Source organism: Lepisosteus oculatus, chromosome 20 (assembly GCF_040954835.1).
Source record: "Lepisosteus oculatus isolate fLepOcu1 chromosome 20, fLepOcu1.hap2, whole genome shotgun sequence".
NCBI lineage: Eukaryota > Metazoa > Chordata > Actinopteri > Semionotiformes > Lepisosteidae > Lepisosteus > Lepisosteus oculatus.
This window is the reverse complement of record NC_090715.1, coordinates 12,179,075-12,201,708: the sequence shown is the minus strand read 5'-3', so window position 1 is coordinate 12,201,708 and position 22,634 is coordinate 12,179,075. Positions and strand designations below refer to the sequence as shown.

Genomic DNA, 22,634 nt, shown 5'->3' with positions numbered 1-22,634 from the left:
CATCAAACCATGTTTTGGAAGTTATTTCTATCCCCATAATCAGATCTATTTTCTCTGCAATTAATCACTGTGTTTTCTACCCACCTGAGTGGTACTGACCTCTCACCTCAGAGCTGTTCCACCAATCAGGGCATCAGAATAACCCGGGAAGAACATCCATGGGTCTCTTAGCTCTCAATCATCCTGTATAGTGTGCATTATTTATTTCAAATCAGATACTGCTGGGTGCTGGCATGTTACCCAATGCTGAAGAGTAACCCTCAAAAGATAAAAGAAATAAGTGATAAAGAAACAAGTTTCTTTTTCATTATGCTTACAGACACTCAGTGTAAACAATGTGCGTTGTTTTATTGTAGTTCACTGATAAAATCTGGATTTGGAACAAAAAGCCTTTGAGACCCACGTGGGGAAAATAAACCCACCACACAATGTCTTTGGTTAAATCCTTTTTATTAAATAAATATAAAAATAAATTAATCTGAAGGACAGAGATTTTAATTAGGCTTTTCCCATCTACTAACATGTACAGGTCAGTCCAGCAGGAGAAATAACAGTACAGTTTAAGAATGGCAGACATTTAAAACAAGAAAAACAAGCAGGATGTGCCATACCATGTGAGAATTTGCACTTTTTACTGCTGGGTGCAGTCAAGCCTGTGAACTGAAAAATGAAAGCAAGTTTAAGGAGGTTTCTACACAGATCCCTGCTGTTGTAAAAGCAGCACACCCATAAAATGAAAAAACGTTTTAAAATAGATGCATTAGTGATGTGATGACTCATTTTAGTTTCAAATGCATTTCAGTATTGCAGTTTGGACATCCTGAATGCACTGTGTTGTCACCATTTTTTTTCATCCTTATCGGTCCAACAGGTTCAGAAGGAAACAAAGACTCCAAAGATGATGTCCGTCTGGGCTGCAGAGCTCTGTGATCTTGTGAACAAGGGGTTTTGTGTTCCAGTGCTTGAGGGCCCTAAGATCTCCCTACTTGTCACATCTCAGCTCTCAGAAAGGTATAGGGACACTGAGCTCCAAATAATTCCATGTATAAACTGGATCATGGAATACACAAATATTAAGACACTTGTTTTCACAATGCTAGGGAGCAGAACCATCTCAAGAAGGGGTTCCCAGTCCTGGGGACCTCTGGTATAAAGGGATTTTTTATTCGGCTTCACATGTATAGTACTGTAAGTATAAAATAAACAGGATTAGGTGTCAGTTTGGACAGTTCCGCTCCGAAAGGTCACACGCAGTCAGATTAAGTTGTGAGACTGAGAATTAAAATTGCATGAAACGAAATGGAAAATAATTTAAAAAGAATTATCATTGGAGTTGAATCAATGTTCATATATCCCGTGATACACAGTGACTTCTGCCTGATCTGGGAAATGCTGCTCCTCTAAAAGATGTTCCTTGGAAGGACTCTGTATTCTGGCAGGCTGCCTCTGCAGAATAGTAGCAGATGGGAAGACCACAAGAGTGGTCAAAAACAGCTTGAAAAGACAGGAATAAAAAACTGCACATGTATAATACAGTAGCTTAACATTAGCATCAGCACACAGGGTTAGTCAAAATGTTGTCGACAAGTACACTGTAAATGCCTATTATTTTACTGACGTTTTGTTTTCTCCTCCACAGATGGCGCTGCAGTCACACAGCACCCACAATGGCGTCACCTGCGGAGAAATCATTTTGTGTTCTCTGTTATCATGACACCCATGTAATTAATTTGTAATAAACTGTCAAAGCTGTCGACAGCATTTTGACTAACCCTGTACAGTATTGTTTGGGATTGCAGAGCTCTCACATAGACAAGTAGTAAGGCCCCTGTATATGCTGTTAGGTTGCTGGGAAAGGTGAGTCTGTCGGGTAGAAATAACAGTCTCTGGTCTATAGTGGGCCTTATTTTGAGGGCTTGGCGCCTTTTGTCTGTTAGTTAAAGTATGTCAGATTCAGTCAGGATTGTGGCCTGGACATGTTAATAGATCTTATTCAGGGTGCAGTTCATGCTGGTATATTAGAACAGCTGAACTCTCATCCTTCAGGTGGAATGAGAGCAGTAGGCTCACAGAGACCTGAAAAACCTGCTGGACCATGAGCGCCCAAAGAGCAAAGCTGGGAGACATCCAGGGAAATAACCACAAGCAGGAATTTCCTTTGAAGAAGAAACAGCAAACATTGGCTGCTTTTAACTTCTCAAATATTGACAGTGCAGGTGGAGGTTCTCACTTGATACATTTCAGTATTTAATTTGATTGTATTTCCAAAATAAAACAGGAATGAGAAAAAATATATTGAAATGCATGGAAAGATTATAAATTAAATTTATATTTAAAATGTATTTCAAGTGCGTACTTGCATCCCATATACAGTATTATACACATATATTATGTACAGAAAAATGCATCAATGTGGTTGTGAAAAATACATATAATTGAATATCCCTTTCACATGTAGCCTATCCCATCAGAGGCTTGTGTGAACATACAGCATACATAGTAAAATCAGAAACAGGCCTTGATAAGCTCACAGGGTGAGACGCTAAACACTGATCTTCACCCTATAGGGTGTCAGGCTGCTGCTGGTTACTGTGGCAATGACAAAGCAAATGTAACCCTTTGTGCAACTTCAAAGGGCAAAACTGTTATATAGAAAAGGTTGTAGAAAGTGTTCTGCTTTTAGAAGAGGCATGAAACTCCTCACAGCAAGGATGATTTATGGCATAACTACTGCAGCCTGAGCAGCGTAAGAAGATGGGGTTTTACATAGCTTATTTTATTCATCAGTGTATTTGTCCGAATCAGCTTCAGCTTTTTTTAAAAAGCTTCGGCCACTCCCTTTTACTAATATTTGCATTTGTGAAGTGCATGCTAACTCCCTAGAATGTTACTTTTTGTGCAGACATTTATCATGCTTAATACATTTCCCATGCTCTGTTTTGATTCAGAGCTAAACTCCAGCAGTGTGGTGTCTAATTCTAGGGTGCTGGTACAGTAGCGCTGACACATTGTATTGGCTCTGTCCATTTTTTACATCTTTACCAGGCCAGGAAACCAGGTTTTGAGGCTCATCAGAAATGTTAGGCCCCCACTTTCCCTATTTTTAAATGCATAGAAATGCATTAGAATATTCAATTGGAGTGTGACAGCATTCTTCAGTCCATCTCATGAAAAAGAGTTCCTCAACACATCTAACATATCCAATGCACTGTCATGCATTCAGACACATTGTGGAAAAATAAATGTGGAAAAACATTACTCCAATTTCCAGCAGGCCACTGCTAAGGAACACTTCTAATGTCAGATGTTTAAAACATCCTGGATGGCCCAACAGCAATAAATTACATTTGTGGACTGTAGTTTTAAATATAGGTAAAACATTTGCCTTGACTTTTTCCAACAGATCATCTTTTCTGCAACCTGTACTGATAGAAATCACTGTCCTCACCCTTTTCCTTCTTTTAAAATTCTCTTGATAAATGTACCAGGGCTCACAAGCATTTCAAGCATGCACAGGGCTTTAAAGATTCCTGGTAGGTTTCCCAAAGAATAACACGTGTTAAAAATAAAGTGGTGTTCAGTCAGCTCACACTGGTAAAGCTTTAGGGCTTTCAGGTTACATACAAGCACTGTAATGAACACTGCAGGGATGCATTCAGAGCTGTTGCATTCATAGGAAATGGCCTTATTTTAAAACCATTAAGGAGAAAGCATAGGAACAGTAGGCAGATAAATACAGCAGCCATGGTTTACCTACTAACGAGACTACATCCATACCCTGTCGAGAAGGTGAGGGACATGGATGAAGGATAAACTGTTTTTCCCTCTCTAAAATTAAAGTAAAATTAAAAATATTACAGTACTTGGAATTTTAAGCTGTCTCTCACAAATGTCCGCAGGATGCATGACCACTCTCTAGTTTAGAGAATGAAATTCTCAGTCCTTTGTCTTTTAGCAATGGCCTATAGCACATGACAACAGTTGAACTGTCCGAGTGGCATGAGGCTCTCCTTTGAGGTGGGTTTTATCTTGAAGGACAGGGCTTTCTCACACAGCGGGAACTGCAGCAGCCTGTCCCTCAGGTTGACATTTTTCATTTTGGTGGGATCGACCCGGATCATGGGTTCTGGTCCCATGTCGTAACCGCCAGCGAGGTACACGCCCCCCCGGCTGCAGAAGTCCACTTCTTTGCCACCCAGAGCTCTCCTGGACCTCTTGAAATGTGAGCTCACCTCTCCCTCCCCCTCCTGGACCCCCCACTGTGCCCGGTCAGCCGCGTGTGAAACGTCCTTCGCGGCGTGGGCGCTGGTGCGCGTCTCCACGGAGTCCGGACCCATGTCGACACAGTGGTTCTTTACCAGTGCCCTGGGAGAGCTGGCCGCAGAGGGCACTTGGAGCTCCATCTTGGGCATGTTGTTGTTGTGCTCCTTCACAGCTGCCTCACCATCGCTGGCGTCTGCCGTCTCGGTGCCGTCCTGGCAGCACTGCACGCTGAGGAGGTGGCAAACAATGGCACCCTCCTCGCCCTCACCTGGCACTGCATTTTTAATCCCCCGGGAGGAATTCTTGGGCTTATTCTGTATTTCATCTTGGGGATGCTGGGGCATGGGGTCAACTTGCTTTGTAGGCCCCCGATCAAGGTGAGCCATTTCTTGCCCTTTGACCTGCTTGTAGCCTTTGTCCAAAGTTCCCAGGCTGTCTAACCTGCTTGGTTCTCTGGGAGCTTCTTGGCTATCCAAAATCCTACGCTTATCAATATCCTTGCTTTCTACAATGCCTTTCTCATACAAGAGCCCTTTCTTTTCCTCTGCAACATCGTGCGCTTGAATATTTTTCTGTCCAACCACTTCACCTGTAGTGACTTCAAGGCCACTTGCTTCTGCAGGCTCCTCTGTGAATCCTTCAGTCCAGCTCTGCACTCTTGTCTCTCCACCAGTACCAACTTGCCCTGGAGTTTCGCCTTCCTGAGCCCTGCTTTCCTTCACATCTTCTCCGCCATTGCTAGACTCTTTGCCCTGACTAATCTCAATCGCCTGGCAATGCACCGTGTTTCCCTGGTCTTTTAAGCATTGTTTGCTTCCAGTATTCATCACAACACCCTGTCCTTGGCTCTCAAGGTACAGCTCATCTCCAAGTGGAGTGAATTTGACACTGCTTCTGACTTGCAGTTCTTGCTTAGGGTCTTTACAACCTTCTTTTCCTTCTGATCTCTGCTTGCTTTTCCCATTTTCCTGTTCTAATGGACAGCCCTGTGCACCAGCTTGGCTAATGGCAAAGGATTCTTTTGGTGTAATACAATGGTCTAGGCGGTGCTGGGTCTCCCTTTTCTCCCAATGTGTCAGTTTGTCACTTCTGTGAGGAGGTGTGGTTTTACACTCATTATATGGAGCTAAAGGAACCCCTTCCTCTTCCTCCTCCTCATCTTCCTCACAGATCTGCTGCAGGGCTCGGATGTTCTTGGTGGGCGGGAGCTCACCTGGCCCGCTGGACCTCAACAGGAGCCCCACCTGCTGGCTGACGCTGTGCTCGCTGAAAGGATTCCCGTCTTCCCTGCCAGCACAAAGGTCCAGGGGTTTCTGGGCCTCAGCCTGAATCGGAGAGGTCTCTGGAACATCCGGGCCAGGTCCAGCAGCCGAGGTGTGGATCTCCGCGGACTGGTGGCCTGGGATTTCACCGGGTAACTCCTGGGCTCTGCCCCCGCCCCAGTCAAAGGGTTCAGAAAGAGGCCTCCTAATTTAGAAGGAAAAGACAGGTGTTAGAAAGACTGCAGTGTGTCACAAAGAAAGCCTCATGAGTAATAACTGAGGAACGGTGAATTGAAAGTTCAATGAGGTATCAAGAACAACGACCTGTTTTGTACTGAGGGTAACAACGGACGTTTCCCTATCTTTCCGCTCTTCCTGAAGCACTAGGGTGAAATGTTCTGAAACAGAAATGCCTAGAAGGAAGGGCAAATGAGTTCCGTCTTTTTTCCAGTCAAGCTGTATTTGTAACTGGTTGCGTCCTGCCAATGTAACTAAAATGTCACTTCTCTCCGATTGAGTGGAGCAGTTGCTCCCTTTCAAGTCCTCTTTGTTAGGATGAAGGTGTTTCATTCAAAAGCAGGTTGGGAACACAATTATGAGCCAAAATCATACCAAAGGGGTAAACAAGAAATACCAGCAAGTACTTTATGATGCAATCTTTCCTTAAAAAGAGCTCACATAGCCATGACAGTGACAGGGTTCCTCTGGGCAAAGATGCCACCAACCTTAATAGCATTTTTCAATCAGTTTTTGTCAATATAGTCATAATCAATACACAAGATATATTCATACTGGTTGCCTTCCTCATGTTCAGGCTGCAGTCAGACTCCCCCTGTAATACTTCAGGGTGTTGAGGTTAATGGCTGGAGCACTAAGCCTAGATCAAGACATGATGCTGACCCTTCCTTTCTTAGTTGTACTTCATGAATATTCCCAGGTTTGTCCAGAGTTTTGACTGCCAAAGCACTGCATGCAGATATTTTGAATGGCAGGTGTACCCGTGACATGACCATCTTAAGTAGCCATGCTTCTGCACAATCCTTCCATATTTAAACATACTGCCTTACTAGGGAGACGGGAAGTATTAATTCAACCATTTCAAGCCCTAACAAAATGGAAATTGGACTTCTTAAATATAAATAAATTCAGTGAACAATATGTACACCAGCTTTAATTTAAGGCAGATATCTAACAAAAATACAGTGTAACATAGGAAAAAGTCACATTACAGGTCAGTATTTCAGTTGTTCCAGGCTTGTATTTTGATGTATTGAAAGAAACTCTTAGTCAGGAAAAGACTGTGCTAGGGTTAGGGTTAGGTTTAGGTTTTCCATTAAGCCTAGATAACTTTTGACCTCAGGGCTGGATTTTTTAAAAGGTTAGAAATATAGGAAAGGCGACTGACATTACTTTCAATTTTATTCATTTAGATGCTATTAGCTAATTCTGTGACCAACCTAATTGTAGCAAAACCCAATCTACTGTCAGGCTCTCTGATCCAACCCACCACCAAGCACAAACCTGAGCAGACACACACCCGTGCGGTGCGTAGCAAGCTTTTTACATTGTTGCAGTGCCTGCAGCAGGAGGCAATGGGGCAATTCACTCTGGGATTGGCATCGGGCAGGGGCAGTTGGGCATGTGCAACAGAGAGCCCTGATGGGTAAAAACGAGTCCTCTTACCGCTGCTGGCATGGTGCGGTCCAGCTGCCCTCTGCACTGGGGGCCTGTCCGGGGTGCTCCTGTTTCTCCCTCAGGATGCGCTCCGCCAGGAGGAAGTAGGTGGCAGTGATGTGGTTGTAGCGATCCGCCTCCAGAGCCCTGGCAGAGAATAAACTCGATTACAGCGGCATGCAGAACAGTGCATCCCTACCGCTGAGCAGGCTGGCAACTTGTGCAGCAGAGAGCAGTGTTGTCACCCACACAGCCCTGTTAGCAGTATCCTAATGTTTTAAAACTGCACTGGCTATGGTCCCACTGCAGCCTAACTGTTATCCCTGTCCCATGGAGACAGTACCAGCTGCAAGCTCCTATTGTTTTCCTCAGTGCAACAGCCAGGTGTTCTTATCTTACGGAAGAACACAGTGTGCCCAGTGTGAGGAAGCCCACACAGAGCATGTCATATTTAATTTCAGGTAATATCTGAACCTGCCTGACATGACACAATGGAAGGAAATCTGAGCTGAGATGGGCAGATAGCTCAAATGGGAGTCGTGCACAGGCAGAGTTTGGTATCAGTGGCTGCTGGTCTGTGATTTATTTTCTGCCAGAGTTTGGTTATGACAATTATGCTTTGGTTGCCCGACTGGGGAGTAAAAGCAGGCTCACTCCTGGATGGTGTCGCAGTCCGCGATGTTGCCGCAAGTCATGGCCTGGATGATCATGCTGTGCTCCTCCTGGGACAGGCTCTTGTAGGACGTAAGGGGCACGGTGCTGCGACTGGCCGGCGAGGGGTCCACTCCCCGGAGCCAGGGGTGACCCTCGATCTGCTGCAGGGACGCCCGTTTCTCTGGGTCGCGCTGCAGCATGTGTGAGATCAGGCTGCAACAAGGAGCAACACCTCTTAACCACAGGAAGCCGCCGGCAGCTGAGCTCCCACAATACACCTGTCCATTGGGAAACGCGTGGCGCAAATTCTGCACAAGTGTAACGTTTTTTTTTTAAAAGAAAACTAATTTCTGTCAAAATACTGTATCTCAGGTAGGTTACATCTCTTCCATTATCAGTGATTGCTTTCTACTGTGTAAAAACTATCAGTCTTTTACAGCTTATAGCTAAAACAAGCAATATAATAAAAGTTCATGAAGGAATAGCATTGCAATCCATGATGTGTAAACTGAGACCTTACTGTATGTCTAAGAGGTAAATGAACCACCCGAGGGATTCTTGATTTTATTAACATATATGTTCATCGAAAATGTTCTTCGAAAATGTTTGGGATGATTGCTTTCTGCCACATGAGTTTGGTCGTGTGGCTGTTGTACTAATTTATACTAAATGTACTAGATCATTTTAGATAACTTGTTATGGTTGGAGGACATCTGTTTGAGACTTCTGTCCCAGACATGGCCTCCAAATTAAACACAAAATCTTAAAAGAGTGCAAATGTGTAACAACAAAATAATTTCTTCAGCCAAAGTCAATTACAACTAATGCCTCTCTCTTATAGTCCAATCAGCTCAAAACTTGTTAAAACTACCCATGCATTAGGAAGATTGTCTTGACTACAGACTCGAATTGCTCAGCTTCATTTCAAGCAATCAACAGTCCCACTAGAGGGCAGTACAGCTTTAAGAGCCCAGCTCTTGTCATTACAGCTGGAGGTCGTTTTTTATGCTGCTACAACACTTGAAGTTGGACCTGAAGAAAACTGACTATTTTTAGCAGACAGTTTTACAGACATCCTACAAGCATGTTTTTGTTGAAAACCTCTATTCTGTCTTCTGAGTGAACTCAAGTTATCGAAGAGAAACATCTGCTTTTTTTAGACCTGTGGGATGTGTTCTCTTAGATAAACACACATAGAAAATGGTTCTATATTAGTGAGGCGGATATTTCTTAAAGAGGCGTCACTGATGTGGTTACACCCACCACACTAAAGCCGTTTCTAAGTTATTCTCATAACACTCACGTCCAGTTTAAAACAGAACCAACACCTGTACCACACGAATGGAAAGAAACGGATCAATGAGAAGCAAGAGTAAACACCTCTCACACACATAAAAAATGCTCACATAGTGGGAATGTTGACATGGGAACAATCACAAATGAGAGGAGGCCATACAGACCATCTAGTCAGTTTGATACTTGGTAGCTAATTGATCCCAGGATCTCAACCAGCCATTTCCTGAAAGAAGCTAGTGTTTTGGCTAGAGCAACAGAGCTGGGTAGCTTGTTCCACCCTCCCACAACCCTTTGTGTAAAGAAGTGCCTCTCATTTTAAGTTGAAACACTTTCCTGTAGTGTCCACTTGTATCCTCTGGTTTGTGTTTTACTGTTGATTCAGAAGAAGTCCCACTGGGTGGAGTTTGTCGATGCCCTTGAGGATTTGGAACTCTTGTATGTGGTCCCCTTGGAACCTTCTCTGTTCAAGACTAAAAGGATTCAGTTTGTTTATTGTTACATTGTTTTATAAGAGACTTCAGCATCTGACAATAACATTTTTCTCAGTGATGCTGACTGCATAAAAATATGTCTCTATTAGCCAAATTTGATTTAAATCAAATTAGAACCAACACATAATGAGTTTTAGTTGGACAGTACTCTGAAAGTTTAGTTTAAAGGTGCTTAGGAGTACTTATTATAACATGTGTTATAATGAGTCGACATTTCCTATTAAAATACAGAAGTCCAGTAAGTCTACAGCAGCGCAGAAGAGCTGTGGGGACGAGACATGCCTGTCAGGACAGGAGCACACGGCAGGGCTTGACATTGGTTCACACCGTTTCAAGTTGTTTTTGAGTCACGTCTGGTGTGCTCTGACAATCAGCGTGCTGTCCTGCATGGGCACAACTTTACAAAGCACTTTATAAAGCAAACAGCCCATTTAAGAGTTTGATTAGCCACAGTACGTCAAATACCTCTCTGGACCAAGGGCTTTGTGAGAGCCCGCATTACTTTGAGAAGCGCTGCTTCAAGGTTAACAAATTTCCTGTTTACAACTCCTGCTGGGATCCATTTAGAAGTGCAACAGGGCAAGAGAGGGCACGTCTAGCTGGGCACAGCCTGTCAAATGACCTTAAATCATAGTTTTTAATTTCCTATGAGCGCCCAAATTCTGCTCGTGATCTGTATCTTGCAAACCCCCCAGCTCTAAGCCGGATTCACCGTGACAGTGGTCCAGGAAAGAAATATTAAGCTTGAGGTGCACAAGGCAGGCCTTTGCTTCCATAATCCCACATTAAAGCCCTACAGAACAGATGTGAGGCAGGGAGTGCCAAAAATAGCCCCAGTCACACTGCTAATGCTAACCTACATGAACATCTGGGAGTGCCGGCTCTCTGGGGATCAGCGTGCATTCAGGCAAGCCCAGATTACTGCTTATTAGCAAATGCACGAGTCTTCTGAGAGAGCTTTATTTTCTTTGGTACAAACATACCAATACACTCCATTTAAGCTCGAGGTTTGAGAACAGAAAGGAGATTAGAAAGAACAAGAGAACAGAATAATGGTATGTTTTACTGCTGTTTACTGCACGCTTTGTTCAATAGTTTATCCATTTTAAAAGATATTCAAATAATATTGCAGATGTACGAAAACAAGAAATACAAAAAAAAAACCAGTTTCCTTGGACTACTAATGAGAAGGATCTTTGTGATTACAATCAATGTTCATACAAAACTGACTGTTCAGCCAGACATGAAACACCTAACCTAACTGATGATGAATCCCTCAGGTCTGAGCTGATACTGTATGTAATGTAAAGGCCCCCAACCTTGACATTTCACATCTTCTTTTCACCACTACAAAGGGTCCCAGCCTGCCCAGATATAATCCGATATGAATCCTGGATACTAGATTTATCAATGAATAATAAACTGAAATTCCAGCCAATCAGAAGTGCTCCCTTCTCCACATCTCAAAAAACACCAGTTTTCTGTTGTTTTGCAATGGACTTGGCAACACCAAACATTGTTTCCACCATGTTTTGTTGTTTCATCAACATGATTATTATTTCACTTGGTCTACGCCTAAATCTGAGGAGGTGTTACAAAAATTACAATTACCACAGTATGAAGGCTTATGTCAATATAACATAAGATCACTTTATTGGCCATATACAATTTCTTTATTAAGAAATTTGTCTTTTCGCAGACCCCATCTTGCTCACCATGAGACACATGTCACGGACGTCCAAAGGGACAAACCGTGGGGAGCAGGAGAGCAGAAAAAGACCCATATGCGTAGCGGCGAGACGGGAAAAAGGCCCGGGCTCATAATGCAAAGAGTTCAGGAATGCCGTATAGAAACCTATGCCCTCAGGGAGCGGACGTGGGGCGCCCTGGTGCTAGGCGGGTCTCAGGACATCCGAACCTCAATGCTGAGCGAGGACAGAGTGCAAGACCCGGAAATATATAGCCCAAGGGAAAGAGAGGGACAGGAAGGACAGCAGACCGGAAACTAGGGACAGGACAGAGAAGGAGCGCCCCCTGGCTGCAGAGGGCGTGACAACACACAGACAGGGAGAGAGGAGCCTGGGGTCAGAGCGCAGGGTCAGCCATTGTACAGCGCCCCTGGAGCAGTTGGGATTAAGGGCCTTGCTCGGGGGCCTAACGGAGTAGGATTCCTCTGCCGGCTGCAGGATAAGAACCGGCAACCTTCCAGCCACAGGCGCAGATCAACATGACCAGACGACTGCTTCCCCCTTGGAAGAAAACGCCTCTCAGTCTCACATCCCTTAGTAAAAGCTTTCTGCCAGCACGAGAAGGGATGTGTCCTACACCTGCAGGCAGATCAAGGCTCCGGTAAAGTAGGAGGATGCACTGGAGTCTGCTCCCGAGCTCTGAGGCCTTGCTACCAGGGAGAAGCAGAACACGGCCTAGTTCTCCTCTCAGAGTCTAATCCACTCACTCAGCCTTTGTCCCAGCAGATTATCCATGTGACTGCTTAGCCTTAGCTCCTGAAGGCAAACCAGGGCCCATTCTCTGATTCTAGGCTAAGCTCTGTCATGGGCCCTTGACTTGACTGTCACGCCACTCCCTCCCCCAGCAAGGATGGAGTCGTATCTCATTCTTAAATCTGTGTCTTTATGATACCTTTTTATGAAAGAGAGTCCTAACATTTTTGCAAATCCCATAAGAAGATTCTCTGGATTCTTTTTCACATTTATTTTGCATCCCTTCATTTATTGAGCTGGAATCTGTACACCAGGATCAATTAGCACTCTGTAAACTTATAGATACTTTTGATCCAGTGTCACCCAGGTGTGGCTAGGAGATTTTATTTACACTTTTTATGCTCACTTGCCTAATTGGATCCAGACAGTTAACACTGGGAGGACGATGAAGATCCAGATCTTTTTTCTTGTCTTTTATAGTTGGGAAGAAACCAGAGCACATGGAGAAAACCCACATAAATAAAGGAAGGACATGCAAACTCTACACATAGTGCTTAATGTATCAAGTTTTACATTGGCAGGAATACTAAATGTCGGTCAGTTCTGTGGCAGTCCATTGCACAGCAGCCAGAGCACAGAAAGGGCTTAAATGCTATTGTTCCTCAGGGACTGGACAGATGTTCCAAGTGACAATAAACCTGCACAATCCCTTTAAAATAAAGGAACCTATTGAAACATTCCCTGCACAATATTATATTTGATGAAATTGTGTCAAAAGAACTTGCTGAAACTTGCTATTTGCCATTCTATAGGCCTGCTAGGTTACAATGTCTTTCTCTATTGTCAGATTTTTATCTTGTAACACTTTTTCTTTTTTTACTTTAATGAAGAATTTGTGGATTTGCAGAAAGCTGTCTAATAATGTCCCGAGTGAAAATGTTCAGACAATTGCTGTGAGAAATGAAGAGGACTGTTCTATTTTCTAATGAGATTTTCCATCAAAAGAACCTTTCATCTATTCTCAGAGCTCATCACCGCAACTTTCCCAGTCTTGCGAGTAACGCTATATTTAGGGTCTGTAACTGTGTTGAAAGGCCATAATTTCAAGCACAATTACTTGTTTTAAGCAAATGTCATGAAGATAAGAAAATGGAGATTAAGGCACCCCTTCTTTACAAAGAAACGCCTTTATATGTGCCACTTATTTAGGAACAAATGCCTTTTTATTTGCTATAAATCTGTTATCAATACATAAAGACCTTTTGATGTTGTAAAACATTAGATCTTTAATGGGGCAGTAGTCATTTAAGGAAAGAAGAAATACATCTGGAAACATCTGCTGCAGTAATATAGAGAAATACACTTAGGAGCAATGACATCCTCTTATGGGAAATCATGCCATAAATCCCCAGGTCACTTTTGTTGCCAATTTTAATTCCAAGTGAAAGCTTAGAGACTGTTCGGCATAGTGGAAACAGATCTATCAGCATTAGTCTGAATTTGGAATCATGCAACAAACTCGATTGCGCATGACTTTTGTAAAATTTCCATCCAAGGCAAGAAATGTAGAGCAGGCAAGCACCCAGGAGGTCACAGGAGATTTGGAAAATCTCAGAAAATAAGGAGATTGGAAAGCTCCTGGCTGGTGACAAGAAAGCAACAGATGGGTTCTCAAGCAAACCAAACTTTAAAGGGCTCAATTTGGAACAGAGCTTGAAGTCAATAGCCCAGGTCATTGCTGGTTTGAGCCTGGGTTATGTCCGGGCTGCTTTCACTGAGATCCTGCAGGCAGCCACACATTGGGGCAGGGTAGGTGTCACTTGCTCGGAGCATTCTCAGATTCCAATGTGTTCAAAAACCCTGTGGCTCATCGGCCGAATTTGATCTTAGGGGACCATGCCTGATCACCACTCCTCCCACTGGGTCTGTGTTGGATTGACTGAGGATGTCTGGACATGTGCCTAGGAGGGTCACTGATTAACTGGATGGGAAGTAAAGAAGGTATAATTGAGGGTCCAAATGGAAATGCCAACACAAAGAAGCATCTAGTTTGGTGCAGAAGAGACTGAGCACTGAGCAACTCAACACACGTGTGTTACTTTACCCCTGTTGATCTCTGGGCTTGTCACTTTCCCTGGATAATTTTGAACACATAAGAATGACCCTTTAAGATTAAGCGGTCTTAAGAGGTCATGAAATGTCACATTTTCACACTAGGAGGTCTCCAGAGGCACAGCAGGGTTCCGTTTTGGACCTAGTGAGTCCAAAGCCCACTTGTGTGCTTGTGTGTTACTCATGCTCACAGTTTGTGAGGGAATCTTTCTCGAGTAAGGCCCTTCTAGGAAATTCTACTTTTCCTTATGCATTTATTTTGGATTTAAATTTATTAGAAACAAAAGGTCTTCAGTGATTTTTTTTTGCAAATATACGTCAAGAAAATAACTCAAAATGGATGTATATTGTTTTACATCCTATTTTAAAATCACTGTCTCAAAGAGTTGTCATAATCAGAGGAGAGTATGTGGGAGGGCTTGATACAAGCCTTCAAAACCTTGAAAGACATTAACAAGGCTGATTCGATAGGCCACCTCAGTTCCACGAATGAAATAATAACCTGGAAACAGAAACTGAAATGAAGAGCTCGTGTATTGAGGACTAATGCTTTAACATTTTACACAAAGGGTTTGGATGTCTGGAACGGCCCAGACATGTTGATAAGCAAGATAACCTGTGGCTTCCTCATATTTGCAACCTTTGTTACAGCTAATGTATTTGCAGACTTACATTTCCTTTCCTTTATGTCCTTAGAACATAGTATACAAACATATAAAACGTGTTCCAGGCAGGACTGGTAAGACACACATTCCCACAAAAAGGAAAAATGACATGTTCAGTGTTTTTTCAGGAAGGGTGTTTTGTGTCACGGTACCCCACAGATCCTGGAACACTTACTCTCGGCACTCCTCGGAGACATGGGGGGGCACACTGTACTGGCAGTCCATAATCTTGATGAGCGTCTCGCTGTCGTTGGCTTCCTGGAAAGGCGGCTGCCCACATACGAGCATGTAGAGAATCACTCCCAGGCTCCAGATATCTGGGAACACACACACACACAGACAAAAGCACATTCAGCGCCCCAGCTTGTCAAGAGAGATGGCTGACTGACATCACAAAGGCCTGACGCTGAGACAACGGGAGCAGGAAACTGATAAGGAACTGAAGCCTGAGGCCTGTACGGAAGGAAACTGAGTTTCCACAGAAGTGTCCTCATCCAATGCATTGTTTCTCATGGCAGTCAATTCTGGACTTAAAAATATGCCTTAAAGGCTGAATTATAGTACCTACTGGACATCCAGCCCTGTTGTGGAATTTCTCCAATTGATTTCCCTGAGATGTCTCCTGTCTATATAATGAAACCCACCAACCTTGCTGAGCTTCGGAGAGCTGACAAGATCAGGCAACCAGACGAAACAGCTGCAGCTAATACTTTGCTTGTTACAACATAAAAGTTTGTACATAAAACCAACCATTCCAGGATGTAACTGAAATTGCATTTGACCAGATTTCAGTGTTACTTGGCAAGAAGCACAGTCTAATTCCTGCCTTGAACAATTTCCCCTTTTCATTATGCTTAGGAGCATTAAGAACCACTACAAAAATATCAGGCCTCCCACTAAGGATAATATTAGAACACATTCTGTGGTTTGTGTTCTATGACTGTCCCTTAAGCCACAGCTTCTGCTGTATGATTTAATAGCAAAACGAGCTAAAGAGGAACAGAACGTCAGATATCTTGGCACCAGGAAAGGGCCATTTACAGTATGTATTTAGAGCTCATCATTCTCCTATACACTAAGTGATTCTGTCACACTGCCAGGCCGGCCTTTGAACGATTTCAGCTTCTCTGCCTTCACAATGTAAATTACCAATCTATTCCATGTATTGATAAGTCTGTGTAAAAAAGGCGTATGAAGTAACAGTGTGAAACAACCCACCTCACTGGATCTCCCCCCCTCCTTCCATCCCCTCATTCCTTCATCCATCCACTATCCATTATGTGGTTTGGCTGCCATTCAGGCTCAAACCCCAATGGGTGAAGAACATCTAGAAACTCATTTCATTTCCCTCCTGTATTCCTATCCTACAGCATGGCCAAGTTGCCAGCCCCTGTTCGGAAACAAACCAAATCCAATCTGCTCTTGCCTGGGCTGCAGGGCAGAACCTCATGTCCATCAGTGAGTAGCACTGCTCTACTAACAACGTACCTGTGCAGTATGTAAACATGTTCTGGGGAGACCAGAAAAGCTTCATTATAATAAAAAAGGCTTTTGACTACTTTTAGAAAACCGACACATTTGCACCATGTGACGTGTGCGTTTTGCGAACTTTCCCAAGACAGGATATTTTGGAAATTTGTCTTGAATCCTTCTTTGAAATTCTTCAATGCTTCCCATCAGTCCACGGGAGAGCCTCTGGCACCCTGCCCGTGGCACCAGCCAGCCCAAGCCAGTGAGAGAGCTGCTGCAGTCAGTGTGTCACCACCTGATCCACTTAGCTAATGAAGTTATCAACACACTAACATCCCAGCCCGCTGCTCCTGTTGGCGTGATTAACTGAGCATAACAGCACTGGCTACGATATCGTCTGAACATGGCTGGGAATCTTTTGTTCGACTGCATTTCGACTGCAAAGACAAAACCCAGGGCATCAGAGAAACTCTGGAGACATGCAACATCGTTCTAATAAGTTTAGGAAGTTTGATTCCAAATTTGTATTCAGTACAGGTAAAGTGTAATATTTTCTTTTTCAACGTCGAATACCCGTTGGTATGCTTTTTTAGGTTGCTTAGGTTCACTGTTCTGACTCATCTGTTTCTTCACTAAAGCCTCTCATTGAATCCAAGGGGCTCTATTCGGAATGGCTTTAACAAGGAAGGGGGGTAGAGTAAAGAATAAAGAGATCCTGCAATATTAATTATTCATTAATTAGTTTCACACACTGGCCACCAGGCCCCAGACCGACAGGGCTGTTTTAAGCCACAAAAGTTCATACTTGCTGCCTCTAGATTAAAGCAATTATGTTGAAATTGTGCACAACTGATTAGCCTGGTGAGCAGCAATGATGTTGTTGTTAGCACTGTTGCCTCACATTGCTGGGGCCCTGGGTTCAAATCCAGATCTGGGGTGTTAACTGTATTGAGTTTATATATGCATTGTTTATACAGTATGTGGATTTCCTACACGTGCACTGGTTTCCTCCTGCAGTCCAAAATCATACTGGTAGGTTAAATGGCTTCGTGGAAAATTGTCTCTGATATGTGTGTGTGTGTCTGTCTGTGCCCTGCAATGGACTGGTGTCCTTTTTCCCCTGTGATCCTGAATTGGAAGAAGTGGTTAGAAAATGGATGGATGGATGATTAGTCTGGTTATTTGTTTTCAGCTGAGAAAAGTTTGCACAGATGTGAACATGTGCACAGCTGATGAGTCCTGCTCTCTGCCAAGAACGTACTGTACAGTTTATCAATGTGTATTCATTCATTGGAGGCTATAGCTAATTCGTACAGTGTGACACTGGGAGGTGGGGCGGGGTTGTGTGTCAGGGTGCGTTTCAACTGTGAACAACAGTTCTTTCTATAACTATATTGAGTTTTATAGAGTGAATTCTTCCTTGTCTCAAGGACATACAAGGTAATGTATGACAAGAAAGCATTATGCATGCTTATCTACACAGTGCCAGTGAATGCATTAGCCGTGCTGTGTTCTTTAATTCTGTTTAATTAAAAAAGGGGTTGGTTTGTGTTTATGCTGTAAGGAGAAACAAACTAAAGCTAGTATGATCTTTAGGAGGAATTGTACATGGTGCTCTTTGCTCTTCAAATGCTGCCAGACCATGCAGAAACAGATACTGTAGATGACACCCTGAGATCAATCAGCTACAAGCAACCAAGAACCAAGCAAAATGAGCTTCCCCTCAGTTTTTAAACTTCCTTCTGTTCTTATTTAAAGAGGATGACTGTTTTCTGTATTTTCTCTTTCAGTTCTGGAATTTATGATCCTATTTGACAAATCTGGAATCTGACTCTCACTTTGGCGAAGCATGGTTGTGCATTTGGCATTTCCAAGGTGTTGGCAGGGCTCAGCTGCTGAGATGCCAAGATGGGGATGAGAACCAGGAAGAAAGGGACAAACCAGGCTTTGCAATGTCTATGAGAGAACATCCTCCTGATCTCAGCATGAGAATAAGACCAGGTTATTCTTGCAAGTAAAGCCCTCCCAACTGGAGAACTGTGTTTTTCTGTGGAGCACACTGCCCTGTCAGGGCTGCAGAGGTCTGTTTGCTAACAGTGCACTTGGCAGGTTCTTTACTTGCTGAGCAAACAAACTGGGCTGTGTGAGCCTTCAAGAGGAAACACGCACCTCCTGCACTCCCTGTTCCTCACGGCCCAGCCCCCCCCAGAGCTGTGCAAGAGGATGCCTTTTGCAGACCGTCTGTGTGAACAAGAACATGCTCCTCTAGGTCACAGAGGCTGAGAAAAGAAACAGGCACAATCTCCTGTTCAGGCTTTCCAAAAAAATACGTTTCTCCCACAGACACACGCTCAAGTACTCTTGATCCAAAGCCTCAATCTAAGATAGCAGCTGTCCTAGTCTTGGATACTTTAGGAACAGCCTAAGTGGTGTTCGGTGGACCAGTACGTGGCGATCTTCCCTCTGAAATTCCAAACCTATATCCTAGTATGATGAGTGAGGACACAGCTAAGGAGTTGCCATCCTACGGAGGAGACATTAAGACATTAAATATCCAATGGCACTTTTTGAAAACGTAGTGTAATTAACCCAAAGTGGAATATATTGTACAAGTTCCCACTCTGAGCTTCTACAGTCTGGCTTCCTCAAAGTATTCACCTAGCCAGTATGGATTGGTTGCTGTGCACCACCCAGGTGTGCATGTTTCCTCCTATATGTAAAGAGTTATGCTCTATAGATTCAAGAAACTAATACAGTATGTATGTATACAAACAAAAATCTGTGATCATCATTTTTCGAACTGTACTAATTTTTCATTACAGGATTCACATAAGTGTTTGGATGAAAATTACACTTCCGTACCTGAATACTCATTTACAATTCCAAGATTTTTTTGGAAATGACCGAATTTGCTAAAGTAATGAAAACCGTCATAAGATCACTAACTGAAACACAAAAGACACGATCTAGCACTGTAGGTTAAAAACCTGATGGTTCATCACCATAGTTCCCACCCAGTGTCTGCACTGCACAATTATGCTGTTGGCAGGGATGTGAGAAGCTACATTAGCACTGCTACAGAATGAAATAAAAACAGACAAAGTGTGTTCTCCATTATCCCTTTTTTACAACACGCCCTGACAATGGCAACCCCAATCCCTTTAGTGATCATTCAAATGAGGATTATATATATCTCCTACATCACATGGTTGGATTGCAACCAGAGAGATATATGTATGTTCTGATTGCCTTGCGCTACTTGTGCATTTTACTTTAGTGGCATAGACAATATCTGTTAGCCTTTCTGGCCTCTCAGTTAAATTCTAATGGCAAGTGATGAAGAACAAGAGGGAAATCTGAGACCAGGCTCTGGAGGTTTGTTTTCCCTCTCTGCTCATGGCTATGTGATTTGAGTGATGCAGTGGCTTTGCTCAAATGCACAAAGGGCTGTAACTGGACTGCACTGAAACAGTCATTTTGTCAGGGCTGGTGAGTAGTTTAGAAAAGCAGAGCAGATTTCTATTACAAGTGAAGGTTTTTAAATTTGCTGCTCAATTTTTCATTTTTGCAACCTGCCAGAAGCACTTTTCCATGCTATAAAGTCTTCTAGAAGAGACTGTCTTGGACACACAGCTTCTGCCAAAGTGGAAGTCTTTTCCCTTACAACCACAACCTTGACTCCACCGTGGGAAGTAGAAATATTAACAGTAAGCTTGTTTTTTCATAAATGCGCAGAAGTAAAGTAATGTGCATTTTACGATATCTTCACATTTCTATAAACTGCTTTGTTTTTGAGATTTTTTTTTGTGTAACACCTTAAAATCATTAAAACCTATCTGTGTAAAATCTCTCTTGCTGTTATTTTACCTTAAAAAAAGGGACCCGACAAATGTCATTATATTTATATTCAAGTCGTTGTTTTAGAGAAGCAATTCTATCTCTGGTTATAAATAACTCCAATTCACTAAGAGATTTGTTTTCTGATTGTGCCCAAGTAAAGAGTTTTCAAGTCATGCTTCTTTTAAGAAAAAGGTCTTGAAAAGGAAGAAATGCAGATTGAAAGACTATTATCAGGTTGGACAACGGCTTAGGTCGTCCTCCTCCAGGACTTTGTTTACAATCCGGCTCAAGCGAAATGAAAAAAAAAGCTTCATAGAAAATCCACGAGGATAACTGTTAAACCATCGAGCCATCATGACAGCCTGAAAATGAAACTGCTTTCTGTTAAAACACAATAGCACACTGTACATTCATTCCTCTGCCTAGAGAAAAGCACCCCAATCCGCATACCAAGAGCAGCCCTGCGTTTTAGAGCTACAGTCTCTAAAGATTTATTCCAGATGACAAAGGACAAAAAGGCCCACTGCGTTTTGTACTGCATTATTACTTTAATAGGTTATCCAGAAAATTATTAAGGATAAGACATTGTAAGGACCCTTGTCACAAGCTAGGAGCTTTTATTTCAATGGCTCCTTCATCTGAAATAAACTAGACTAATAATAACTAAATAATCTAGATTTTTACACAGCACAGTCATAAATGAACTGAACACTGGAGAATTTGAGAAGTATTGAGGTTTTAAGTATTTCCATTTTGTGCATAAACCTCCATACAAGTTGTTTAAAATGTTAAATAATTAAGCCCAATTGTTTTTTGTTAGTTTATGCCATTTTCATTACTACTGAGTTACGTTGTGGAAAACAGCCATTTTGCAATCAAGCCAGCGTGTAACACTTACTTCCTCTGGCACCAAATCAAGATGCTAGGGAACAGCACACAAGCCAGATTTTGATTAACTTGTTTCTGATTTGGTTATGATCCAAAGGTTATCTCAATTCACAGAAACGTTCAACATAATGCTAAGAACCATGATATTCCGATTTTCTGTAGTAAATAAAATTCTAGTCCCAGCATGCCAAAGGGTACACCCATATCTTACTCAAAAGCAAGAATGGTAGTGTGTCTGTAAAAAACAGCAAACGTAGGAAAACTGCACCTGACTTCTGGATGCTTTGTGAAACAGAAAGCACAGTCTCCACTAGACATTAAACTGAAAATCTTGCAATAAACCACACAATAACTTACACACCCTTTGCAAACAGAATAACAGCAGACATAAAACTGGAAATAAGAGCGACCAGAGACATTCCTGGGTTTAAAGGAATGTCCTGTTCTGATGGTCTAAAAGCAAGAAGATGTTCTAGCCTTGAACAGAGAAGAAAGTGTGTTGACAAAGTCAGCAATGTAGAATTCTTCTGTACGAAGCAGAGAAACAAACGAGAGTTTGTTGGAATTGTGGGAAGGCTGTGGGAATCTGGAACAAGCTACCCAGCCATCCAGCTGAAGCCGATACCCTGGCCTCTATCACAAAATGGTTGGATGAGAGCCTTGGATCAATTAGCTACTAACTACGAAATGGGCTGAAAGACCTCCTCTCGTTCGTGACTGTTCCTGTGTTCCGTCTATGCTCTTTAATTTCGAGGGTAGGTGAAGACTTGGTTACACTGCCGCCAATCTGGTTCACGGTTTGTGCCGTGGGAAAGGTATAGTTGTTTTGCTTGGGGAGGCAGCGCTGTGTGTCTCAGCAGCTCTGTGCTCTTGTCAAGCAGCCATGCCACTCAGTGTGGAAAGACGGGTCAGCTGCCAGTCTCTCAGAATGCCTTTATTTAAGCCTGCCCTCAGATGGCACCCCCCACGTCTGCACTCTATAACAGAGAGAAACACAGCCCACAATGTGAATGCGTTAATTAACACACAGGAAATCCTATACCTGCAGAGGAGCCCTGGGAGTCCACAGCACGCAGGCATAACTAAACCAAGGCCAGTGCATAAATCAATAAGGCAAGTCATCTAATGGTGTGATCAGGTATCACCCAGTCTTGAAATGAAATGTTATCACTGTGTTGGCAGCGCTCAATTACTTCTCACATTCAGGAACGAGAGCTGGTTTAAAACAGTTGCTCAAAAAAAAACATTTCATTTTATTCTTGTCATGAATTCAACAGCCTTTCAATCAGCGCAGAATAATTTGGAGGCCTAGGCAGTAAATTGAAGACTGCTACCCATGGACCTGCTGCAAATCCAGAGGCCTGCTAGAATGGTTTAGAAGAATTTAATGAGATTAAATTTGCTATGTGCGGCACTGGTACAGGTTTGGCAACTGTCCTGTGAGTCTTAGGAAAGAAAGACAGTGAGCCCTATATTGAAAACACTTTGCAATTAAATTCTCAGTGCTTGCTAAGGCACTTGTCAAAGTCTTTCGAATAAAAAGCTCAGTGGGTCTGGTATTTTCCACTGAACCTCATT

At 42.9% G+C, this 22,634-nt stretch overlaps 1 protein-coding gene across 2 annotated transcripts in view; it reads right to left on the bottom strand.

Annotated features, from left to right (window-relative positions):
* Positions 1–433: 433 nt before the first annotated feature.
* Positions 434–22,634, bottom strand: part of snrkb (SNF related kinase b) — a 40,241-nt gene continuing 18,040 nt past the window's right edge. For both annotated transcript variants that reach the window (XM_015368252.2, XM_069181221.1), the window contains exons 3-6: positions 15,034–15,175; positions 7,854–8,066; positions 7,209–7,346; positions 434–5,730 (exon numbers count right to left, since the gene is read on the bottom strand). In XM_015368252.2, the coding sequence (XP_015223738.2) occupies positions 3,963–5,730; positions 7,209–7,346; positions 7,854–8,066; positions 15,034–15,175 (2,261 nt within the window). In that variant the 3' untranslated portion in view covers positions 434–3,962. The remainder of the gene's footprint in view (positions 5,731–7,208; positions 7,347–7,853; positions 8,067–15,033; positions 15,176–22,634) is intronic.